Below are 15,973 nucleotides of genomic sequence, written 5' to 3'. Positions count from 1 at the left end.
TCTGGGGAAGCACCTCTAGGATGCTTCTGGCCCCTCCACTGGTTTTGCCACGAGGACCTTCCTCTTCTGTGGTCCCTGGGAGGGCGACATCTCCGAGACCCTCGGGCCTCCCTGTGGCTCCCCCGGCCTGTTCCGTGGCTGGCGTCGAGAAAGGGAGAGAGGGAGGAACGGGCCAGTGAGGACGGAGGCCTCTTCTTCTCCACCTCCGCTCCCCAGGGGCCAATAAAATAGCCTCCAACTGGAACATCAGCTCAAGGGCTGTTTCCCCGGAAAACGTGGCCTTTGTGGGAGCAAATGGAGCTGAACCACAAGGTCAGCAGTTGGGGTTTGCAGGCCGCGCTGGGTTCCCTTTCCTTGTGAGTTTCACCAGTTTCTTCTCCGAGCACGTGGAGGGCAGCAGCTCCAGGGGGCCTGGTTCCCTCCGTCGGATCCCCAAGACAGGGCCCCCCGTCCCCGGGGCATGCTGTCTGCAGAGCTGGCCCCTCCCGGCATCAGGTGTTGGGGGGAGGGTCTCCCCCGGCCTCTGGGGCTGTGGAGCCGTCCTCGGGCTGTGACGTAGAAAGCCCGTGAACCCAGGTGGCACACACACACTTTCCTTGCTGCGTGATTGTGGGAAGGTTACTCAACCACTCTGTGTTTTCTGGTCGGAGAGAGATGGTCGTAAGCCAGCCCATGCCTCCCTGTGTGAGGACCTGTGAGGGGTCCGGGAGGGGTCCGCTGTGATCACTTTCGTCTGGGATCCGGATGGGATGGATTTGCTGGGAGATAGGAGGTATGGGCCCGACTCACTTGTATTTCTAGAAGCCCATCTCCCACCCCCCAAGGACCCATGTTGGGCTACCCTGTCTTTTGGGTTCGTCTCCAGCTTTCCGCTCTGGTCTCTGTCCGCTCGTGCGCCAGCAGTGCTAGTGGCCACGGTTTCACGGTGATTCTCCCGCGGGACCGACAACCCTCGCGGTTTCGTCTTCTCTCCCTCCCTCCCTCCCTCCCTCCCGACATCAGCATCAGCTCGTTTGGCTCCGCAGAAATCCTGTATTCTCCCTGAATTTCGTTGCGCTGGTGGCTGGCCCCAGGCTGTGGCGGCTCGTCTGCGGTGTGGACCGACCTCCCCCAGCGGTTCCTTCCCTGAACGCGGCTTGGCCTTGGTGGCTACTTCTGAGGAGTCGAGGTGACCATTCCCGGAGCCCAGGTGCCCGCCTCGCTCTGCTCCTGACCTGCAGGATTGGGACCGTAGAAATGACCCGTGTGTGTTTTGGGTAAAAACAGGAACGCCCCTCAAGGACAGGGTTTGCCTTCCTGTTTGTTCTTTTGTTCTTAGCTGTGCTTTTTACAGAGTAGATCTTCCACGTTGTTCCTTACTTTTTTAAACCTGAGTGTTTCGTCTTCTTGAAGTCCTGTTGTTAGTAGGATCCTTTCTTCTAGCAGATTTTCTAACTTGTCCTTGAAATTGGGTGGTTTCCATGTCTTCACGGCCACGTTCACCTGCGTGGGTGCCCGTTGCTGGAGGAGCTCTCCAGGTGTGCGGTGACGTCACCAGCGGCGGTGGTGGCCGGGGGCGGGGGCTTGCCTCTGTGTGGAGGCCCCGGCTTGTCAGCACTTCCCGCAGCCGGCCTGTTGCTTCGGGGCGCCTGGGCTGAGCGCTGGCGAGGCGGGGGAGGGGGGTCCTGTCTTGGGGGCTCCTGATTTGTTGGAGGAAGCAGGACGGCAAGGCCCTCTCATCCCACTTCCCGGATGGGGCGGCCCCCACAGGAGACCTTATCCTGCCTGTCGGGTGGGGGTGCTGCGGGGGGGCCCTGCAGGGTTTGGACTTGGGGGCTTCGAGGAAGGCCCTCTCTGTGCCTGCCACCTGTCCTCACCGACTCCTGCTCGTGAAGGGCTGAGCCCAACATCGTGTCCCGAGGAGGGTCGACCCTGGAACCCAGGACGGAGAGGGGCAGGAACGAGATCTGGAGAGAGTAGCAGTCCCCACCTTTGCCACGGAACCGCGTGCCTGTGTCCCGGGAGGCAGGACGTCGCCAACCCCACAAGTCGTGTGGACATTCTCACACTGGGTGCTGTGGAGGGTGGGGTGGAGACCGCTTCTGGGTCGGCAGATGCAGATGCGACAGTGGCTGGACGCTGGCACTCTGCAGCTGCCCAAGGGCCAGCAGGGTCAGGATGGCCGTCCCCGGGGGTGGAGGTGGACACAGCAATGACCTGCAGAGACGGTGGGTCTGGATGGGCAGCCGGGCTCGGCACGTCCGGCACGGCCCCCGGCTCGTGCCGGGTGGGACTCCAGCCTGGCCGCGGGAGCCTCTGTGGGTCCTGGCCTGGATCCCTGGAGGAGGGCGGGGGGCCGCGTGGGGGCGCGGTGTGCCCTGCACCGCTCAGCCCTGCCCGCCACGGCCCTGCTCCCCCGAGAGGAAGGCCCACTTCGTTCATGTTCGCTCTAACCGCGGATTCCGGACGGGAAAGGAGCGTCCGCTCAGCTCTCTCCCTCCTGTGGCTCCTCAGGAGCCCCCTGGGCAGCTGGCGGCTCTCGGTGTCTGGTGGGCACTGGGGAAGCAGGAGGATGGGGGCGGGGACAGGGCAGGGGGGTCACCCCTGTGCCTCCTAGTGCCTGGCCCCCGCACGGCAGGAGCCTGAGGCCCCCAGACCCATGTGCTGGAAGGCTGCTGGCGGGGACAGCCTGTGAGTCCCACATCTGGACAGAGAGGAGCAGCCCAGGCTGTGGGTGTGGAGGTTTGACCCCTAAAACCGAGCAGCTTCTTGGTGTCCCCCTTGCACAGAGCCTCCTGCCCTGTCCCCACCCTCATGGTCCCGGGATGGGGTCAGGGACCAGGCACAGACCAGAGGCCATCTGACTCCGGCCCCCGACCTGCTGTCTGACCCTGTCAGCAGGTGCAAGATGTCAGGATGGGCGTTAGCTGGGAACTTGTGCTCGGCCGGGCTCCAGGCCTTGGCGGGCAGGTGAGGGCCCTGCCAGGCTCTGGGCATGGCTGATGTCCGTCCTATGGACAGAGGCCCCTCGGCCCCAGGCTCCCACGTGCCCTCCTCAGCCCGGCCTCCTGCCAGAATCCCTAAGTCAGAGCTGCCAGGACGCAGGCCCTCCAGGTCCCCGCAAGGTGACACGTAGCTTGTTTATCTATCCCTTCAGACAGACACCTCCCGACGCCCTCCTTTTTGTGTCTTTGGCTGGGGGTCCGCCTGGGAGCCCTGCTCAGCCTAGGGTCCCCCCTGCCCCACCATACGCACCCCACCCACGTCTCTCTGGCTGCCGGGCCGTGTCCTTGCCATGCCCCACCCCACACAGACCCGCCTCAGTTCCCCTCCAGCTGCCCCTTGGGCTTCCAGAGTCTTTCCGAGGCCACTGGAGCTGGTAACCCAGTGTGGGCATGCACAGCTGCCCCAGGCACCCTGCCCTCCCGGCTCACCGTGGAGCACCCGTCAAGGTCCAGACCACAGCTTCGAACAAGGCCAGTGTGGTCACTGCCCAGGAGGGACAAACAGCAGGTCCTCCGCTGTCGGCCGTGCCCTGCTGCGGGGACCGAGCGGGGGCGCGCCCAGGGCAGAGCGGTCGGGTGGGTCCGTGGTCTCAGCTGCTGGCCCTGTAGACAGCGGGACGACGCAGGATGAGACCCAGGCAGGCACGTCCTGCAGTTTCCTGCGGGATCCTTTTAATTAGTGGGAATCTTGTCCGAAGTTGTATTTTTTGGGAGACCTCTCTGCCCCGAGGTCATCAGGATGTTCTCCCAGAGGCTCTGTTGGTCTTTCACGGTCAGCGAATGCAGGCTTGCGGCCAGCCATGCTCGGCGCCCTCAGTGGGGGCCCGGAGTTCCTATGCTGCACGGCCACCCAGGTCACGCATTAGGGTCCCTTGAGTGCCCACTCTGGCCCTGGGTCTTTGCGCTGGCCCGTGGCTGCCCCCTGCAGGCCGATGAGCCTTAGGGAGGCGGTTCTTGGCGCCGGTGGGGTAGTCTTGGTGGACCTAGGACGGGCACACGTACCCGGCCCGCCGCTGGGGTAGGACAGCACGGTGTCTTCTGACCAGCTGTGGGGCAGGCGACAGCTTCTCTTCTTTAATGTATGGAATGGCCCTTCCTTCGTTAGGTCTTTTCATTTTTTTCTCAGTGTTTCATGGTTTTTGTTTTTTGTTTTTTGGGGTTTTTTTTGTGTGTGTGTATATTTCTTTTGTCAGGTTTATCCAAAGAAATTTGAATTTTTTTGCACTGTTGTAATTGTTTGTAATGTTTATTTCTGTTTGTTACTCATATACGGGGGAACAGTGGGGTTTTAGCATTGGCCTTATGTTCCGTGTCCCAGCTACAACCAAGTAACCCTAACCCTCCGCTTAATTACTCCTCACGGACGCACCTGCAGCAGGGGCACAGCGGAGGGAGAGACGGAAGCCCAAGCAGGCGCGGGGCTGAGCGCAGAGCTTGACTCAGCGTTCGGCCTCACGACCCCGAGACCATGACCTGAGCCGAAGTCAAGAGTTGAACACTCAACTGACTGAGCCTCCCAAGCGCCCCTAATACCTTCTCTTCAGATTCTGCATGTCTTTCCACAAAATTATGTTTCCAGTGAGAAGGAATGTTTTACTTTCTTGAAAGATTTTATTAATTTGTCAGTGAGGGAGCACAGCAGGGGGAGTGGGAGAGGGAGAAGCAGACTCCCTACTGAGCAGGGAGTCCGATGTGGGGCTCGATCCCAGGACCCCGGGACCAAGACCTGAGCTGAAGGCAGAGGCTTAACAACTGAGCCCCGCAGGCACCCCTTTGTTTTAATTTGGAAAGACTTACCCTTTCTAGAGCAGTGTCAGGCCGACAGGAGAGTCCAGAAGGCACAGCAATTGCCCATGTCCTCACCACGCACGGCCTCCCCCACCAGACACATCCACTCCCGCGTGCGCGCCACATGGCCCCCTACAGACACGCCGGCACCCGAAGCCCACCATGGCCGGTGGGGCCGTCCTGCGGGCAGGGTGCCCTGTGTGGGCGCAGGCAGGGCGCGGGCACATGCATCTGCAGGGCGGCCTCACACACTCGAGTGCCCCGCCAGCCTCTCCCGGGACAGCCCGGAGCCGGGGCCCTGCCACATGCGACCTGTCCGGACGGCCCTGTCCTCTTGGGAGTGCAGGTGCCTCTGGACCCTCTCCTGGCCCGGCCGCTCATTCCTTTTGAGTGCGGAGTGGACTCCGCTTGTGGACCGACCAGTTTGTCGGAGTGGAGCGGGGTGCAGGCTCCGAGCTGCCAGGGCCCCCGGGCCGTGCTCCGCGGGCAGCGGGCGGCCTCGGGCTGGCCCCATCTCCCGAGGAAGGCTCCCGGCTGCCCGCATCAGGGTCTGTGTCAGGGTCTGTTTCTTACAAACATCCTCCATCTGGGCAGTGGAGTTGTCTCTGTTCCGAGTTCGCTGGGTCATTTCCCAAGTCAGGAACAGAAGTTCCTTTTACGAAATGTTCTGAGGCTGCCGAGAGCGCCCGATTCTCGCCGTGCTCCTTTCGTGAAGCACGCCGCCCCACCCACCCCGCCCAGCAGCCCTGCTTCTGGAACGCACCCAGCGTGTCACTCCGTCTCCCGCGCCGTGCATCAGTCTTCGCTGCTGTCTTGTCCAGGTGTCCGAGTCTGTGTCCTCAGGTGGACGGCTGGCCCTCCAGGGTATGGTCCGGGTGTCCCCACCTTTCCCTCACGAGTGGCCCGGCGGCTTGCTGTTGTCCCCCAATTCTTGGGTGGATTTGCGGGTGAAGTGCCCCAAGCTCCTGAGCCCCGGTAGGACCTGGGGCATCTGTTGGTGACCTCGCCTCCCCCAGCGTGTGGGCTCAGGTCCTGACTCTGACCGCCACCTCATGAGGGGCACGGCTGGGTCCTGAGTCAGAGCACGACTTCTCCCAGCTCCCTGGGCTGGGGCCACACTCGGACTGGCCTGGCAGCCCTGCTGGGCCCTGTGCCCTGTCACATCCTCGTGGGGCTGCGGAGTCTTAGGTCAGACAGGGGCCGGCCCTTCATTTCAGGACTCGCCCGGCCAAGAGGGCTTTCTGCAGCCCCCAGGCACTGGTGAACCCAAATGGGGGCCCCAGGGCAGGTGCCCACAGGGGGGGGGGGCGGGCCCTCCCGAGGCAGCCAGGGGGCGCTGGTGGCTGTGGGTGACTCAGAGGCCACGTCCTTTCCCAAAGCGGAGAGCAGGCAGGCACCTCTCAGGGCAGCTCCCCCCCCGCGCCCCACCCCCAGCCCTGGCATTGACCTGAGACCAGGTCTGAGGGCACAGTTCCTTTTCCAGCATGAGGGTGAACCCAGCTTTCCCTGGCGCTGGTGTCCCACTGGGGTCCCCGTCCAGCCGTCCCGCACTGTGCTGGGGACTTGAGCAAGCAAGAGAGGGCCAGGGCTGTGGGTGGTCAGCCTGTGTGGGACGCCCCAGGGGCTGGGGGAGCAGGGCTGGGGAGGCAGAGCACGGGACCACTCTAGGGCCTTGCCAGGCGCTGCAGGCCAGACTTGGTGGGCCGTGGATGGGTGTGGGCTGTGACATGACACGGAGGGCGGCACCCTGATGGTCAGTGCTGCGGGCTTGGCCCTTCTGTCTGCTGCCCCTTTCCTGCTCACACGGCATGGCCCCACCTCCAGCCCACCACCGCTGAAACGTGAGGCCTGGGCATCCCCCAAGCTGTGGGCAGAAGCCCACATGAGCACAGCAGGTGGCCAGGCCACAGGTCCAGGGAGGGGACAGAGGGAGCTCTGGCCAGAGAGGGCCAAGAGTCCACAGACACCGGGTGGCATCCGTGGGGAGCCCCCGGCCTTGGTCAGGTGGGGTTGGTGGGCCAAGAGTCCACAGACACCGGGTGGCATCCGTGGGGAGCCCCCGGCCTTGGTCAGGTGGGGTTGGTGGGCCAAGAGTCCACAGACACCGGGTGGCATCCGTGGGGAGCCCCCGGCCTTGGTCAGGTGGGGTTGGTGGGCCAAGAGTCCACAGACACCGGGTGGCATCCGTGGGGAGCCCCCGGCCTTGGTCAGGTGGGGTTGGTGGGCTCTGCATAGTCCCATCTTCTCCCCCCAGGCCCGGACCCACTTCTGTTCCTGCAGGCCCTGCAGACGCTGTGGTCCACGCGGGAGCTGCGGCAGGTGAGACAGCGCGGGGGCTGGGCCCCTCCTCTGGCCTCAGGGGCCGCCCTGTCTGAAAGTCCTGGCAGACAAGTGGGGGCCGGAGCCCTGGGCTGATACCCACTGGATACCAGTACACAGGCCCCTGAGGCTGAGAGCACAAGGCAAGGGCCTGTGGCCACCACCTGGCTTCTGGACCCAGGGCCCAGCATGGACCCAGGGGGCGGTGACCACCTATGCACCCAGTGAGGCGGGGGAACTCACTGTTCAGACTGGCCTTAGCTTGTGGCCTCCTGTCCCGGGGACAACCTCTCTGGCCACTGAGGGATGCGGGTGGCCCTGGAAGGGAGGCTGTAGTGGTCTCTCATGGCACTCGGTGGCCCTGCCATGGCCTTGGCCTGGAGGGTGACTTTGCCTGCCCCATGGGCACCCCTGCTCTGCACTTTGTTCCCAGAGGCAGCAGAAGGATGAGGGCACCCGGGCTCCAGGGAGGACGGACAAGTCAGGATAAGGCCCATGTCTCGTGTCTTGCCTCCTGCTGCTATTGGAGGTTGGGCCGGGTGCCCAGACCCGGCCGAGCTCCCTGGGGCGGGCGTCCCGTGCGGGCGCCTTCCAGGAGAGGCCACAGGCTTGTGGGCGAGAGGCGGCTGTGCGCTGTGGAGGCTGAGGGTGCTCCCACCAGGTCCAGGGCTGGCTTTGTACCGTGGGGGACCAGCATCTGGCTTGACAGGTCACCAGTGGTGTGTGAAGGGGACAGGCCTGGGCTCCGCGGCAGCCATCAGCCCCTCTCAACTGCCGCATGGCGGCTCGGAGTGCTTCTCCCCTCAGCTGGAGAAAGCCAAGGTTTTTGCAAAGCCAAAAGCTCTTTTTAATGTTTGCCTCCCGTGGCTTTGCACTAACACGGAGGCACCGCGACTGTGTTGTTGGTGAACCGGCTTCACGGATTCTGTGCATCCACGGTGTGTCCCCTGTCCCGGTGCACACGCGGTGTTGACGAGGTTTGTCTCTGCCCCTGGGTCAAGGTGAGCTGACTTCATAACCTGGGTTGAAAGCCTTCTTTCTCCCGTTCCCTGGAGCCACTGGTTCCACAGGAATTCCTGGTTCTGGAGGGTCTGGAAGAACGCAGACCGTCCTGCCTTCCCGGGCTTGAGCCGACGTCGGGATGACCGTTTTGGGGGCTTTGCGCTTCTGGTTTCTTGCCCTGGAAGCGGTCATGTCTCCCCTGTCCTCACATCTGCCGGCTTTTTTGAACTTATACCGCTGTACATAAAAGTAGCTGATATTAGTTAAGCCTGTGTCAACAATTTGATTTTTTCCACTTGTACATTTGGGACTTTTTCTTTTGGTTGATTAAAGTTGCATATGCTAAGTGTGTGGAAAAAAAAAAAAAAAAAGACTCTCAGATGTGGGGGTCAAGGGCTGGGCGTTCCAGTCCCCTCTGGCCGGCGCCACTGTCTCTTCCTTCCCAGGTGCTCGCTGACAAGCGTGCCTGTCCCGCTACAGCGCCACGTCGCAGGTCTCTGCGGGTAGGGCTCCGTGGCCCGTCTTTATGACCCTCGGGAAAGCATGTCCTTAGACCGGCGTGTTACTTATTTCCCGTCACACGCACGGCTGTCTGAGATCTTCCACAATGGTTTCTGTCCGTGAAGGAGCACATCTGTGTATTCTCACTTGCGGTGGTGCCGCAGAGGCCTGCGGGGGCAGGTCCCTGTGCGCTGAGTGAGTGTGCAGGCCGGGGCGCTCTCAGCCAGGAGCCAAGCTTCTGCCCGAGGGGCCCGTGCTGTCTCCCCTGGGTCCGCTTGCCAGAATGGGGCCAGGTGGGGGGCTGCTCAGTGTCTGAGCTCTGACCTGGTGGTGCCCCAGGGGCCAGCGGCAGTGGGCGGAGATTCCCCGTAGGAACCTCGAGGCAGTAGGGAGGCCACGAGGGAGCCCTGTCCTGACGGCCAGCCGTGCACAGGGAGGTTTCAGGGTCCCCCACGGAACAGGACGGGGAAACTGGAGGCTGGATTGAGAGAGCCCTTTGGGGGTTTGTGAGATCAAGAGGAAGGAAATGGGGCTGTGGTCCCTCCTTTAAACACAGAGGGAGCCAGCAGGTCAGGGCGGTGGGGGTAGGGAGGAGGGGGCTGGGGACGGGGGAGGTGGGCCGGTGGGCTGTGGGGCAGTGGGTTGGGGACACCCCCTGGGGTGGGGGTAGTCGGAGGATGAAAGACACAGGAGAGGCGAGCAAATGGGCCGGATGGGGCTCCCCAGGTGGTGCGGCCCTGGCAGCTTGTGTGAAACCCCGGCCCCGCGGAGGCCGCACGAGGTGCTGGAGCAGGGCCGCAGGGCCACAGGGCCGCGGGGACTCTGGCTCCGGCCAAGTCCCAGAACCACCAGGGTCCCCTGAAGCCGGGGATGGGGTGGCTGACTCCCCTCTGGAGCGCGAGCGGGGGGGGGGGGGTGTGTGACAAGGTGCAGACCCCGCTGGGTGGCAGAGGGGAGCTGGGGAGCAGTCAGAGGGCAGGCGGGCGGGAGGGAGCAGCAGTCAGAGCTCCGGAGCCAGGGTCCACACGGCACGGAGCCCGGCCCGCCAGGCCACGGGGCAGAGCAGCCCCAGAGACGGGGCCATGGCGCCCGGACTGAAATCTTCCGGGACGAGGGGTGGCAAGTGGCCAGTGCGTGCCAGAGAGCACGCGAGGTCCACCCTGGCAGCCGCAGGGGCCAGAGGGGCTCTTGGACCACGGTGGGGGGCGGCAGCACCCTCGGGGCCCCGTGTTCGTCACTCACGATGACTCGTTCCCGTGTGCCCTGTGGCCTCTCACTGAGCTCCTGTTACTGCCGCTGTCTCCCGCGGGGCCCATGCTGTGGCCAGGAACACAGGCAAATGCAGGACGGCGGTGATGTCCCAGCCCCAGGCGGCCCCCCGTTCCCCATGTGCCCCCCTGCTCCCCACGGCCTTCTCATTCCCCGCAGCACCCCGTGGGCCTCCTTGCGCGCGGCCCCCTCTCCTTTCCTGGGTGTTTGCCGAGGGAGACTGGCCGGGTCTCCTGAGCTTACCCGCATGCTCGAGGGGAAAGCCGGCATCTCGCTTCTGGGGAGCAGAGGTCAAACCGCTCAGCACAGTGGTTTGGACTGAGGGGATCATGCTCTGAGGGTCCCGAGGAAGCATCGGCCCCACGGGGTGCCAGGGCCAAGGCCCATGTTCCAGCTGTGCACCCTGTTTCCTGCCCGCTGCTCTGTGGGCAGGGGCCCTCGGCCTAGGGGTGCCAGGCGCTGTCCAAGCACAGCAGGGGCCTCTGTGCAGGAGGAGGCACACACAGACAGGACGCACGTGCCTCTCCAAGTTCCAGACCCAAGTGGTGCTGTCCAAGGAGGATGTTTTGGCCCGGCCTGGCCCCAGGCTGCTCCCAGGGCAGAGACGTAGGAAGGGCCCTGGGGCCAATAGCAGAGGGGTCTGTCCCTCCTTGATGAATTCCCCTCCACTGTCCCTTTGTAACTGGCAGTGGGGAGGTGGTGCCTGTGCCCCAGGCTCGGTCCGCAGAACCCTGGGGAGGTCCCTGGGGCTGCTGGGAGGCTCCTCTCTCCAGGGAAGCTGCCAGGGGGCAGCAAGGAGCTGCTCCTGGTGGCTCGGCTCTCAGCAAGGCCCTGATTCCTTCAGGGCTGCACCTGCCTTGGCCCTGGCCCAGGAGAGTGTTGCCTGCACACGGCGGTCCTGGGGATGGGGCAGGGCCCTTCCTGCTCTGGGTGCTGGAGCAGGGATGTGCCACGCCCCAGCCCCCTTGACTCTGGGCGCCTCAAGCCATGGGCTGAGACGCTCCCAGGAGCAGGAGGAGGGGAGGTGCGGTCGCGTCAGGTAGGTCAGGGTGAGCCCCCGCACTTTGTGCTCCCCGAGGGGGACTATCCAGGGTCCCGGGGACTCTGGAAGCTGACCGCCATCCAGCCGCACTCCTGAGCCTTCCCGGGAGGGGCGGAGCCACCACGGCCGCTGCCACGCCAACAATATACTGTGACCATCTCGGAAGGACGTGCCCCCTCGCTCCCCTAATGCCAGCCCCCAGGAAGGTTCCCACCATGAAGGGCAGCTGCACGACCCCAGCGGAAGGAGCTGACCCCACGGTTGGCCGTAGTGTGGGTCTGGGGCTTCCAGGGGCCGTCCTGCTGGGAAGGGGTCTGTGTGGCCTCTCGGGCAAGGAGAAGAGCTGGCTGGCCAGTAGGTAGGAGCCACGGTCCCAAGCACACGGCCTCCCCGCTCTGCTCTGAGCCTCTCCAAGCTGCTCTTCGGAGGCCCTGAGTGGGAGCCGTGCACACGTCAGGACCCAAGCCCGGAGCTGCGTCTCTCGAGAACTTTCCCTCCATGAGCAGGAGATTGCTCAGCCTCCGGTGTCTTCTCTCATATGTTCCGGGCAGGCCTGGGGCCTGGTGGAGATGGGGACGGTGGGCCTGTGGGCCCTGACCCCCCCGTGTGGGCTCTGCACGCCTCTCCCTGGTCGTGGCCGTGTCGCGCGCCAGAGGCCGTCCTCAGGTCTGCGGGGGCAGCGGGGCTCAGCTCCTCGCTCCCGGCGGAGTGGCCCCAGGTGTCAGGGTGTCTGTTTCCGAGTTCGCACCCCACACCCTGCAGCTCTGCCCTCGGGGTGGCCGGGCGAAGAGTCCGGGGCTGCTAGCAGACCCGTCGCTGCAGGGTATTGCAGGGGACAGCGGAGTCAGGCAGAGCCAGCCGCGTGCAGGGGCCCGAGGTGGCACTCAGAGGACACCTGCTCCCCCGAGGGAGAGGTCTTCCTTCCTTCGGCGCCCACGTGTTTCCAGACCTTCCGCGGTGCAAGAGGTGGGAAAGTCAATCAAAGGTGTTTTTCAGTTTGCGTTTTTTCCTCCTTTTTTTGGTTTCTCGTTGCTTGCTGGGCACTGCAGCCAGGTCACTGTGTCTGAAGGACCGGCGTGCGTCCCCCGGGCAGCACACAGGTCGTGGGGCGAGGCCCAGAGGCTGCAGCCTCTCAGAGGGGCCCCTCTTTACGGGGCCATGACGGTGGGCGGCCCCGGGCCCGGCGGGTCAGACCAGACCAGAGCACCGGGGAGGGGAGACGGGGAGGGGGAATGGCGCCGATGGCCCGTCCCCTCTCTCAGCCAGTGTTGCTCGGGACAGTGCAGGTGGGGAGGCTCTGCAGGGCGGTCTGGGGCAGGACGTCCTGGGGCTGCAGCGAGGTCCCATGTCTCTGCAGCTCCGGGAGGAGGCTCGGCGGGGCTTCGCGGCCCTGGCCGACCCGCGGACGGTGCTGGAGAGCAGCAGGGGCTGGCAGCGGAAGGGCCCCTCCCTGGAGGCCTGGCTTACCTGGGAGCTGGCGCACTGGCTGTCCGCACAGCCGCTCCCAGGGCTGGCCCAGGTGAGCCCTGCGCACGGCCCCACCAGCTACGTCCCTCTCGGCACAGTGGGCTCCCGGCCAGCCTCACCTGGCCTGTGTAGCCTGCTGAGCTCTGGCACCCCGGGTGGGCAGGGCCTGGCACCTTGCGATTGACTGGACTCCTGCGTCCATGGGCTTGACCCTCAGCGCCCCCCACAAGCACACCTCGCCCTCGCCTGTGCCTCTAGGCCTGGCCTGCCTGGAGTGTCCACTGTGGACACAGGGTTGCAGGTGCCGGACTCCTCAGCCAGGTCTGCCCGGCCCCGTGACCCGGGCTGCAGTGCCCTTCCCACCCCCCAGCTGAGGGCAGCTCTCTGGTCTCCCAGGGCAGCTCGGGGCTGAAGCAGCTGCAGGCCCGTGCTGTCAGAGTCCTCACGGAGAGCCCCCCTGGCCTTGTGGAGCCGCTGGTCAGCATCTTCCAGCTGCAGGACGCAGACCCGGGCCCCCTGCTGACTCACGTCCACAGGCTCCACCAGGAAGGCAAGTTCAAAGAAGTGAGTGTGGGCCCCACATGGACCGGGGACCAGGGACCGGGAACTAGGCTTGCATGTGGGCTCAGGCAAGGGCCAGGCTGAATGGGCTCACAGGGCCCCCCTGTTGGGGGCTGCCCAGGGCTGAGGGCATCGGGTCTGGTGCAGAGGGTTCAGGGACCAGCCCCCCAGAGGCCCAGCTCAGGGCTGTGCCAGACGTTGGGGCCCTAGGAGATACTCCCATGCACTGAGCTGGAGGATTCTGGGAGCGGCCCCCGCACCTGCCTGGCTCTCTGCCTCAGCACCTGGGGTCCTTCCTCTTGAGGTGCCATCGGGTCCTCAAATGGGTCCGCGGCCCAAGGACACCCTCGCTCTGGCTTGGAAGCCCCGTGGGCCGGCCGTGGACCGGACGTGGGCCGGCCGTGGACCAGCCATGGACCAGCCGCTCACCCAGCCTCATTGGTCACTTCCCAGGAACACCTGTGGGGGACTAAGAGGGTCAAGGGTGTGGGATCCCTCTGCACACAGTCCCCACACTTTGACCGCCCCTGCCAGCCCAGGCCCTCCCAGGCCAGGGAGCACCCACATGACCGGACGGGGCTGGAGGCCCCCCTCGCACCCACTAGCAAAGTCACTCGGCCTCTGTGTTGTCGTGGCCTGGGGGCGAGCAGCCCGGTTCCCTCTGGGCCCAGCTACTTCCAGCTCCTGCTGGCTCCCTTTGTGGGCTCGTGGGGGGCCCACAGCCACACCAGGCCTGGGGACTGGCTGCTGTGCTGTTCTCACAGCAGGGTCTGGCCACAGGAACAGCCCCTCGATGGCCCTGCCCGCTGGGCCTGCCACCTCCCTGGACCCTTAAAAGAGGCCCTCCCCCCACCTGGGACGGCCTGACTCCTGCTGTGTGGAGGCTCACTTGGGTCAGATCGGACCCGTGGGGGCGCCCCCGTGAGGGTCGGACACCTGGAGGGTCCTGTCGGCTCCTTGCTGGACCAGGGATCCCCGGGACCAGCCCGGGCTGGTGCCCGTGTGTGTCTGTGGAAGTTCAGTGTGGGGCATGGGTTACGGGTCGTGATGGCAGAGTCCTGCAGAACGTGCGGTGCTCCTGTGCGTGGGCTGTGCCGGGTCGGTCATTCGGCTCCTCTGTTCTGGGAAGGCCTAGCAAGGTCAGATGTGGGGATGTGGGTTCAGGAGCCTCATGGCGCTGGTGGGGCTCTGGAGGTCTTGGAGGCCAGCCAGGAGTGCCGGGAGTGACTCGGGTCTGCATGAGGCCGGGGAGCAGGACTCTGCGGTGTGGAGGGAAGAGTGGCTGTGAGTAGTTGCTGCAGGCACAGGGGTCCCCGTGGCCTCTCTGTGCCCTGAGATGTGACGACCATCCTCTGGGGAAGTAGGTGGTGGAGAGGTCCTGGGGCGCCCGCTCAGGGCCACGCTCTCCCCGAGTCCCAGGTCTGGTGCTCCGGGGTATTCAGAGGCTCACTCCTGACTCCCCTCTACCCACTGCCCCATCGGGCCCAAAGTCGAGCCTGATTCGGGGACAGCGCTGCTCATGGACACTGCTCCCCGTACCCGTGGTGGCTCGGGCTTCAGTGCGTCCTGAGGCAAGATCCCGGGCCCACCCCCCAGGGACCTTCTTCCCCGAGGGGCAGTCCCCGCCAGGAGGCTCATGGCGAGGTCGGCCTCACCTGGACCGCCAGTGCTCGGTCCTTGGAGGTTGGGCCATGTGTTAGCGGCTGTCGTGCTCCGGCCCAGGCTCTTGTCTCGAGGCTGGTGAAGGGCGCTGAGAAACCAAGATGACCACGCCAGGGACAATGTGGCAGGGGCTCCGCTCCTGGGGCGCAGGGCCATTCTCCGCAGGCTGAAGGGGCGGCCGGGCTTGCAAGAATGCGGGAGGCAGAAGGCAGGCTAGTGTTTCGGCGTCTTCTGTTGCACCCGGGCCTTTCAAAGAGTGTCTAGGGCCGGCTGAATGCACCCCCCTCGCGCTCCAAGGCAGGAATCCCAACACAAAGGAGGCTCTTGTCCCGCACAGGCCCCTTCTGCGAAGAGAAGCCATTGTCCCCAAGCGGGGCGGCCCGGCAGGCGATGCACGCTCCAGTGCCCACCGCCGCGCCCGGCGAAAGGGGCCGCATTCAGGCCTGTCCGCTCGGATTAGCAGGGACTCACGACTTAATGTGCGCCGATATTTCATGTCCAGGGCGGCGGCTGGCTCCGGGCAGGATGAATGCCCGCTTTTGTCTACTGAGTTATTTTATTTACATTTTTTAAACAGCTTATCAAGGTAAAAAGATAGCTTTGCTTCGGGGGGGTGGGGGGAAGGCCCCTTGGCTCCAGGCCGAGCTGAGCTGTGGAGGTGGCAGGCCGGCCCGTCCTGGGTCTGAGGCTGCGGAGTCTGGGCTTGGCTGCCTGGGCACCTGCCTGGCGCCCCTGTCCAGCGGAGTGGGCGGCCAGGGGGCCGGTGAGCACTCTGTCCGCCTTGGCCACCAGGCCCTTCTGGGTTTCCTTATTTTCCCCCAAGGCAGCAGCTCCGGCACTGTCCCACGCCCGCTGGGCCCGTGTGTCCTGGCAGTAGGCAGCGGACAGCTTGGTCTGCTGAATCTCAGGCACAAAAATGACCAGAGACGGATCCTAAGCCTGGCCTGACGACCGTGCCTGACCTACATGGACCCCCTCCGAAGACAGAAGCCAGCCCAAGCGTTCTGCTGTCAGCCGTCCCCCCAGGGCACCCACCCCGGCTGCCCCCTTCCTTGTCCTGGGCCACCCTTCCCGCCCCACCCCAGGGCTGCAGGTGCGGAATGGGGGCATGTCCCAAACTTTCCCCAGGATGTGGGTGGTCACCCGGCTCTGGGCACGCTGGTCGCGCCCTGCAGCATCCTCGCGGGCTGAGAGAGGTCACCCCGAGTGCTGGCCGGACGGGAAGCTGGTGGCTGTGGAGGAAGGAGTGAGAAGGACGGCGGTGTGAGCCACTGACCTCCGTTAGGACAGAGGCACGGTGTGGCCAGGTGGGCGTGTGCCCACAAGACCTGAGCCGCCCACCTGGGCTGCGTAGGGCTGGGCTCCAAGCACAGCCTGA

At 64.9% G+C, this 15,973-nt stretch overlaps 1 protein-coding gene across 6 annotated transcripts in view; it reads left to right on the top strand.

The window, feature by feature from the left end:
- EXD3 (exonuclease 3'-5' domain containing 3) overlaps nucleotides 1-15,973 on the top strand; it is a 78,421-nt gene that overhangs the window by 17,064 nt on the left and 45,384 nt on the right. For all 6 annotated transcript variants that reach the window (XM_082696411.1, XM_082696409.1, XM_082696410.1 and 3 more), the window contains exons 4-6: nucleotides 7,027-7,091; nucleotides 12,263-12,424; nucleotides 12,769-12,936. In XM_082696411.1, the coding sequence (XP_082552537.1) occupies nucleotides 7,027-7,091; nucleotides 12,263-12,424; nucleotides 12,769-12,936 (395 nt within the window). The remainder of the gene's footprint in view (nucleotides 1-7,026; nucleotides 7,092-12,262; nucleotides 12,425-12,768; nucleotides 12,937-15,973) is intronic.

This window comes from Mustela nivalis (genome assembly GCF_964662115.1).
Source record: "Mustela nivalis genome assembly, chromosome: 13".
In the NCBI taxonomy this organism is placed as follows: domain Eukaryota; kingdom Metazoa; phylum Chordata; class Mammalia; order Carnivora; family Mustelidae; genus Mustela; species Mustela nivalis.
This window is presented reverse-complemented; position numbering and strand designations above follow the sequence as displayed.